We start from the raw sequence: 8,277 nt of genomic DNA, 5'->3' as shown, positions 1-8,277 counted from the left end.
TTTTGTCTAAAAAACACTTTGCTGCCTACATTAGAAAAAAAATCACTTTTATGAGAACATACACCAAATAAAGACACGTTCTTGCAGAAAAATTGCAAATCTCAAAAGTGTTTCATATGTTTAAGAGAGCATACATTAAAGTTCATACACCATTTCAGCTTTATTTGATTTATAATGGAACTGCTTATGATCTCCTAATTCTTTCGCCCTTCAGCCAAGATAATGTGATACCCATGTCTGCATTGTCAAGAAGCAAATCAAGTTGATTATATTCAAAATAACGACCAAATGAAAAAAAAAAGTAATGTACTTTTATTTATTTGTTATTTATACCATCCTACTTTCATTTCCTCCTCTTACAACATTCTACATTAAAAAATCTAAAAAGCAAATTTCACTACTATACTTGGGTAGATTTTTCAAAGTATAATGTCTTATTAATAAGGAAATATATAAGAATGCTCACGTTGACTTAAAGGGGGGACTAGTAGCCCCAACAACAGTGTTAAAAGCAACCTCTTGAAATGGTCCAGCCATCTTCCCACGTGGAAACCATCCAAGGTCTCCACCTTTCTTCCCTGATGGGCATTCTGAATATTCAGCTGCTATCTGCAAAAACATAATTACACAAAGACTTCTTTTCTACTTAATCAACTTAATGGATAAACACACATAAAAGGAATGACACTGATCGAGTGAACAACTTACCTTTGCAAACTCAGCTGGAGGAACCTTATCTCCATTGCTAAGCCATCCATCTTGCAGCTTTTTGTATGCTTCGTTGATTTTACCTTGCTTTTCACACAAAATGTGCCTTGCTGAATCATATTCAGAACCAAATTAAGCACTTTATATGTTACATATATCTGAAACAATAAGAGACATATGGTTTCAAAAGAAGATTAGATGAAGAAGAAAACCTTTTACATATGTGCAGGTTCCAAGGCCATCACTAGCCTTTCCACCTTTTGCTTTGCCTTTTGCACCACCATCCTCACTGCCACCCGCCTGTTTTGCTTTTCCCTTTCCACCTCCCTTTGCATCCTTTCCCATTATGTTTCAAGCCTGTGACATAAAATTGATAAAAACATAAAGATTACAGATGCATGTAAACACGTAATAACATGTTCAATATTGATAGAAAGTGAGAATTGTGAGACATTTATAATTTCTTCAGTAGTTAGCTACCAATAACTTCTACCATGGTTTTAAGTTAGCTAGTGTATAACTTTGGGTTATCGATTTCCAATAAAGGAAAGCTATAGAGAATGGTGCATAGCATTGCACTCCAAGAAGCTAAAAACCAGTTTGAATTGCAAAACACTAATAAAGAATATAACAATTAGCAATAAAAAGGAAGATCATATCATATTATCATATAACAGACAAAAAGACTCAAACTTTAGAGTTCGAAAATTATTATGTGTGGATTTCAAAGATCAAATTTAGGGTTCTTGTCTGGAAACATCCACAAGAGTGCTTGTATATGAGTAAATAGATAAAATAGATAATATCTTATCCATTACAGATTTACAGTGAACACCGTATAAGAGTAACTGATAGTTCAGCAGTTTTAACTCCAGAAACAACATATTGTTTATTGATCCAAACACAAAAATCAAATCCATCAGCATATTCATAGAGAAAGTAAAACCTTTCTTTACGGGTGGTTCAAAGAGATATTGTTTAATTCTCAGAGATATCCATATCCACATATAATCAAGGACTTCACAATAAGATAAATCGAAATACGAAAACTTTAAATAATCGAATAAATTAGACAAATTCCAAGAAAGCGAAACCCAACAATAAGATTGATGAACCATGTAACAGAAAGATCAAAATGAACTTTATGCAATTATACTTCAATTTGATTTTAGGAATTTCACCTTCGAGTTCGATCAAAGGGGTTTTGAGTAATATATCTACCGCAGCCGCCGATTACCCCCTCAGCACTCTGTTGCGTCCTCGTTCGCCCAAAGCTGATATTTTAAGCTAAGTGCTGAAAATACAAAACCAAACGTTTCTAATGAAAATTAAGAATGAAAGAGATTGTTGAACATCAAGCTTTCATAGCTCAGTTGGTTAGAGCACCCGTTTAGTAAGCGGGAGGTCTTGAGTTCGACTCTCAATGAAAGCATTTTGCAGTTTTTTATTTGTGCCAAAAATGTTTTTGGTTTCAACTTGGTTTCGGTATAAAAAACCACGGACTATAATCACTATATAATACCTTTTCTATCATCTCTCTCTAAACTAAAAAAACACATAAATACACTCTCTGGAAAACTAAACACACACACACACACAAATGGAAACACATACATACACCTTGGTGACCATATACAAAAAAATTTGTATAAAAGATAAAGGATTATTCATCAAGTCACAAACGAAAGAGATAAATTTATATAATTATTATATTTATAAATTGTCATATTTTATAGCTAATGCCTAATAGCTATGCTAAACATGTAGAGTCAGTAGAGACTATTAAAGCTTTCATTAGTCCACACGGAAGACGACTCAATACATCAACTATTAGTTTTGTGTTGACGATGAGCACGTGAAAGTTACAATAAGGATCTTATTATACTTTTTACATATTCTCATCGATGGTCAATAAGAATGTGACTCTTGCAATCAAATATCATAAGATTATAGATTTATAGTAATGATGTGTTAGTTACACTACTCAAAACATGCCCTTCATCGAGTACAATATTAGTATTAGGATTAGGATCAGATATATTTGTTTATAAAAATACGATACGATATATTTAGTTCATCTATATGCTTAAAGCCTTAAACCCTAAGGAACTATAGCATTAAAAAAATGTTGAAAATAGATCACTACATTCCATAGATGAGTTAAGCCACCAACTCAATCTCTAGTTGTCATCACATTTGAAGAATTTCATATACTATAATTAAAACCCCATTAATTAATTATGATGATACCAAAATATTTTTTTTAAAAAAAAAATCTTTAATATTCATATCTCAAACATCAGACTATTCTTTCCACAATTAATCTATTTCAGAAAGATCAACAGTTTCTGTCATCATCTTCATAAACAGCTTCTTCATGGTGATTCTTGCAAGTGTTTCTCATCCAAATTTTAGTAATTCCAGAAGCAATCCATATCAATTGCTGCAATTGAAGTTGATGGGGTTTCTTGATCTTCAAATCTCCTCTTACCCATTTCAAGATTAGACATATGGGACGAGATTTCGGTGTTCATCTCAGTGCTCAGCCCCGTGTCTTGTGAACCAGTAATTATATCTCTTTCCAGTTTCATGTTTTGACCATACTTCTCGATTAAACCCCTCAGCATTGCTTGATCGTTGACTGCAAATGCAGAATTCTGTGGGTATTGAATTTGATGAACAGATTGACCGATGGAAATGGCGTTTCCACTCCTCTGGTGATCAAAATTTGAAGAGAGATTGAAATCAGGATTGTTTAGAAAACCGTTGAACATGTCTTTCTGTTGGATGTTGATCGGACTGGAGAAGCAGGGCACATGGAATGGTTGGGATATGATTTGTTTAGGTATCTTGTCACCACACGTCGCCACGGGAGAATCCATCAATGGAGGCAGAGAAGATGGAAGCCGTTCGTTACCACCAGAATTCATCTTCGTCAGCCCTGTATCTTGGACTTTATTTCCGCCGGAAGTCTTATGAAACACACGACAAATCACCCACTCATTCTGTTAATCAAGTGACAATGAATCAGTACCATGATTATTCAAAAAAGTTTTTTTTTTAGCAAAAACAGGGGATTAATGAAGAACAGATAGATTACCTTGGCCGATTTGCGTAGTTTTTGGCAGGATTTGCCTTCTAATCTATATTCGTGAATAACCCAGTTCGTTTTTTCACCTTTTGGAGCTCTCCCTTTGTAGAACACCAAGGTTTTTTTCATTCCGACGAGCACTTTTCGCCGGAAAATCTCCTTATCTTTTCCGGTAGCTTTCCAGTACCCACCTGCAGTTGCTCTGTTAGTCCTCATTCCGGTGGGATACTTCTTATCTCTCACACAGAAAAAATACCATTCTTTTTCCCCCATTTTCGCCAACCCTTCAACGTCACAAAAAATCCAAAACAGATTAGAGGAATTCATCAAACAAAACATCATAAAAACAAAAAGTTGATTTTGGGGAAGAAAAAGAACTCACTTGGCAACTCCCATGGTTCAATTCTGTTCATATCAACCTCTCCGATTGCTTTAGCACAGAAATTGGCGTCAACCACTTTGATCGACAAATAATGAGTGATTAATTCTTCATCAGTCGGATGAAATCGAAACCCAGGAGGCAAATCCATCTGATCATCCTCCTTAACAAGCCCAAACAGATTGTTGTCCTCCATCATGTGAAACCTTTCCTTTTAAACTAAAAAAAGCTTACAACTTTTGAGCAAAAACCTGCAACTTTCCAACTTTTGAACAAAAACCTGCAACTTTAATCGGTAAACACCTGAAAATAGCAAAAGGGTTCTTTAATTAAGGCTTTGAGAGAGAGAAAGGGAGCTAAATCCGGTAAAGTTTTAAATGAAAGAGAGTATATATATAGGAGTAGATTGGTGTTGAAAATAGTAATGAAAGTTATGGTAGTGTAAGCTGAAAGACTGGGAGGTTTTAAGAAAAAGAAGAAAATGGCGGAATCCAAGCCCATAAATACTGGTCCATCTTTCTCTCTCTGTGTATGTGTATATATATGTGTGTGTGTGAGAGAGAGACGTGGTTCCTAAGAAAGCTTAAAGGGGGAGGTTGTTTATTTGTCCATAACTTGTAACTTTATTGCAATAAATCTCCTGAGACGAATGTATATATGTATATTTTGACTAAATACAACCAATCTTATAAATACATAGAACGATTTTGATTTAATCTCTTATAAATTAGTTATTTGTAAGATACACGCACATTATGCACGCCAAAATAAATTCGAGATAAGAAAAATTGCATGTATTTGTGGTTTTCGTTAGGACAAAGGGTTTTTGTTGGTAAAATAACAATATTATCAATCGGTGTTGCGGTTCTAAAGCTTCCGTAGGAGGTCCTTAACTCTTTCACATCCAACAACATTGTCAAAGTGTTCACGTCGCATGACCGGACAACCCCTATTTGAGAATATGTCAAGTTAGAATGAAGAATGATAGCAGAACGTCCTAATGCGAACAATGCGGTGCTCTACTTAAGATTGAAATAAATTTGACCTTGAAACATCACACACGAAAAATCATGTACCATATTACTCCACGAGAAGAGATGTTGGGTATTTGATAAAGATTTGGACTACAAATAAAATGACATTATTTAGTTTCATAGAATAAATGTTTAAAACCCAAGAAAGTGTCACTAATGCCCTTTGGTAATTAGCGACACAAAAATGTCACTAAAAGCCTGTCACTAAAAGTATTTAGTGATATTTTTGGTTATACAGCTTCAACATTATGGTTTTTAGTGACATTCTTTTATATAATAATTGAGGTTTTGTGTCACTTTTTATGTCACTATATACTTACTAATATTAAAATTATTTACCTGCATTAGCGACACCTTTTTTACCACAAAAAACAATATTCAGAAATCAGGTCTAGATTTTTTATTGGAATATAAAATAATGAAGATAATAAATGACAAACATAATATAATGAAATAATAGTTAACTTGTTTAACAGCAATATTTCCAATATTAAAAACACAAATGTATTAAAAAAAGGTTCAATAAATCAAAATGTTGACTAGTAGCAATCAAAACATAAAACTATCAAACTAAGTATTTGTTGAGGAAGAAATACAAAACTTGATTCCATATGAATTTTATATATAATCTATCTTCTTGTTCCAACTTATGAACAATTATCTATAACACGACCATGATACATCACATCATTTTTTTTTTAAATTTTGGGTTCAATTAGTCGCTTAGAACTGCCTGACACCCCCAAACGTTATCATAACACAAGTTTTCAAGAAATTGGAGCTAGGAGTCAAGAAGTATCAAGAGGATCAAAAGGATTACTCATATTTGAGTTTAAGGTAACATTTTGTTCTTGAAAGCACGTTTAAGCTCAAATGGTGAATTTGTTGAAGGGGTGAAACCTTGAAATGGAAGAAATTTATAGTAATGATGTTGTAGAAGCTTAGTGATCATGTTTCTAAAGTATTCTATGTCAAATTCATAGTTAAATTTATGTACATTAATAAGGGTGATCATGAACCCTAATTTGGTGAATTGTTAAATCATTGAAATTATGTTAATATTTGGATAAATTAAGGCATATAAATAAGTTATATGTGAAACATATTAGTTTTGATGTGGGAATATAGCCCATGAGGTTAAGCATGTACAAAATGACTTAAAAATTAACTATGGTATGCAAGTAGATGAATTTTTAATTAAATGGTATTTAGTTTATGTCTTAATGGATTAAGACATACGAGCCACTAGTTTATGGGATATGATTAATTTGCATATAATCTAGTTCATGAGCTTAATGGAAGTAAGTGAAACATGTTTGAGTTATAATACTCAAGAGTTATGTGGTTAATCGAGAGTTATTGGAGTTGTAGGGTGAACATCAACAAATTGGGAACGATTAAACCTAGTAGCCTTAGTGATCGTAATATTATGGTTTGGGGAAATGTTAAATCACAATCATAATCTTCATGGACATAATATCACATGTGAACATTATCAGATTACGGTGGTAGACTTAGTGGCCATTATACGACTTGTTATGGATTAATCATGTTGAAAATAGTATCCAATGTCATTAACTATTTTGGTAATATTTTTAATAAAAGCGGGATACTATTGAGTTGGCCTCATGACCCAAATAGCATAAGGAAATGGAGATAAATAAGTTGTTAATTTAATAGGGAATTAATAAATTAATTAGAAATTATTTTGGTAATTAATTAAAAGGTTTTAATTAGTTAAAGGGCTCGAATATTAATTAATCTAATAGATATTGGAATACTTCAGAAGCTCTTGGATTCATAAGGGTGGACGGTTTTGATAGGCTTCCTGGATACGAATATGACATGTTTGAATCAGATAAGAATTTATCCTAGAGTCCTAGGGAGGACAGTTTCATCCTTTTGCTTTTGGTGTTGCAGGTATGACTGCATTATAGGGTGCTAATTTGGGTCCTTCATCCATATCAACGAGCTAGCAGTTACGAGATCACAATCAAGCAATAAAGAGGTTAGTAGTTCTTTCCTTTTGTAAAATTTTAAAATAAGTTGCCATAACCAATAAAACCTTGATTCTAGGATGCATGTGCATTTAGGTAAATCTCTTGATTATTTCTGCTACCTTTGGATGGTGTAGTTGATGCTAAAAATCCCCAACAGTTGTATCAAAGCCTAATTAGTTTTAGTTAATAGCACAAACTTTGTAAAAAATCAAAAAACAAAAGAAACCTGTTAAACGCAGCCGCGACGCGGTCGCCTGCTGGCCGCGGCGCGGCTGACGTATTTTTCAGATTTTAGGATTTTGATAGATTTCGAAAATATAGGGATAAGTTTCAATTTTAAAATATTATTTTAAGTGTTTAAATATGAATATTCAAATTTTGTATTTAATTTGATATATTATTTAATAGGAATTTAAATTTGAATATTTAATTAATTAAATTTGAATATAATTTAAACTTGAATTAAAATTTGGGTCTTAGCCTTGCTAATAGTTCATTTAGGGTTAAAAATCATTTTAAGGATAAATTCAAACTAACTAAACTTCTTTGTAGATGACAAATGACAACAATAATCCTCCTCCTCCTCCATCTCCTCTTCCCCCTCTTTAAACTCGAACTTCTCTCTCGTCTTGTCCTATCTATGGTTATTTCTCAGTTTATTGTGTTGTTATAGAGTAACATCTTGAGGTTCATTGTTATTGAGTTAAATGGAGTAAAGAAAGGTTTGACTTCCAAGACGCTTTATTTTATTGTGATTCTCTCTTTATATATATATATATATATATATATATATATACACACACACACACACCCTAAGTGGAGTTGGGTCTTCGCATTGTCATTATTATTTGTCATCATAAGGGGATTCTTGAGATATTCTAGAATATCTTTAGAGATTTAAAGAATCTCATCAAGAATCTTCCTTGGGGCATTCATTTCCTTGGTCGCTTCAGCAATCGCAGTAGAGAGTAACTGTAGAGTTGCTTGGTTGTTTTTGCGAAGACATTTGATTGTGGATTGGAGTTCAACATAACCCGCTTCATAAGCATTGTGGGTTTCATTAAT

General features: G+C 33.0%; 2 protein-coding genes and 1 non-coding gene across 3 annotated transcripts; 1 reads left to right on the top strand and 2 right to left on the bottom strand.

Annotated features, from left to right (window-relative positions):
• On the bottom strand, positions 1 to 2,026 carry LOC145058035 (FKBP-like peptidyl-prolyl cis-trans isomerase family protein). Its single transcript, XM_079005986.1, has 5 exons — positions 1,890 to 2,026; positions 921 to 1,065; positions 709 to 818; positions 467 to 609; positions 1 to 237 (listed from the first exon to the last, which is right to left on the bottom strand). The coding sequence occupies exons 2-5, from the start codon at positions 1,051 to 1,053 to the stop codon at positions 195 to 197; spliced, it is 429 nt and encodes a 142-aa protein (XP_078862112.1). The 5' UTR covers positions 1,054 to 1,065; positions 1,890 to 2,026; the 3' UTR covers positions 1 to 194.
• Positions 2,027 to 2,066: 40 nt separating this feature from the next.
• TRNAT-AGU (transfer RNA threonine (anticodon AGU)) lies at positions 2,067 to 2,140 on the top strand. The gene has a single exon. It is a non-coding gene; the product is annotated as a tRNA-Thr (tRNA).
• A 608-nt stretch (positions 2,141 to 2,748) lies between these two features.
• On the bottom strand, positions 2,749 to 4,687 carry LOC145057951 (NAC domain-containing protein 100-like). Its single transcript, XM_079005898.1, has 3 exons — positions 4,182 to 4,687; positions 3,809 to 4,083; positions 2,749 to 3,713 (listed from the first exon to the last, which is right to left on the bottom strand). Exons 1-3 carry the CDS (start codon positions 4,375 to 4,377, stop codon positions 3,120 to 3,122), a joined length of 1,065 nt encoding a protein of 354 aa, XP_078862024.1. The 5' UTR covers positions 4,378 to 4,687; the 3' UTR covers positions 2,749 to 3,119.
• Positions 4,688 to 8,277: the final 3,590 nt, after the last annotated feature.

Source organism: Lactuca serriola, chromosome 1 (genome assembly GCF_051521515.1).
Source record: "Lactuca serriola cultivar US96UC23 chromosome 1, Lser_US96UC23_V15, whole genome shotgun sequence".
NCBI lineage: Eukaryota > Viridiplantae > Streptophyta > Magnoliopsida > Asterales > Asteraceae > Lactuca > Lactuca serriola.
Note: the sequence above shows the minus strand (reverse complement) of the source record. Positions and strands in the feature narration are given on the sequence as shown.

What these genes read in the sequence shown, in the direction of transcription:
- LOC145058035 (XM_079005986.1), bottom strand. Translation starts at nt 1,053, where the DNA reads ATGGGAAAGGATGCAAAGGGAGGTGGAAAGGGAAAAGCAAAACAGGCG. An exon ending in AACCTGCACATATGTAAAAG is followed by an intron (nt 819 to 920) that starts GTTTTCTTCTTC and finishes AATATGATTCAG; the next exon opens with CAAGGCACATTTTGTGTGAA. An exon ending in AGTCCCCCCTTTAAGTCAAC is followed by an intron (nt 238 to 466) that starts GTGAGCATTCTT and finishes TTGACAATGCAG; the next exon opens with ACATGGGTATCACATTATCT.
- LOC145057951 (XM_079005898.1), bottom strand. Translation starts at nt 4,377, where the DNA reads ATGATGGAGGACAACAATCTGTTTGGGCTTGTTAAGGAGGATGATCAG. An exon ending in TGAACCATGGGAGTTGCCAA is followed by an intron (nt 4,084 to 4,181) that starts GTGAGTTCTTTT and finishes GTGACGTTGAAG; the next exon opens with GGTTGGCGAAAATGGGGGAA. An exon ending in AACTACGCAAATCGGCCAAG is followed by an intron (nt 3,714 to 3,808) that starts GTAATCTATCTG and finishes CTTGATTAACAG; the next exon opens with AATGAGTGGGTGATTTGTCG.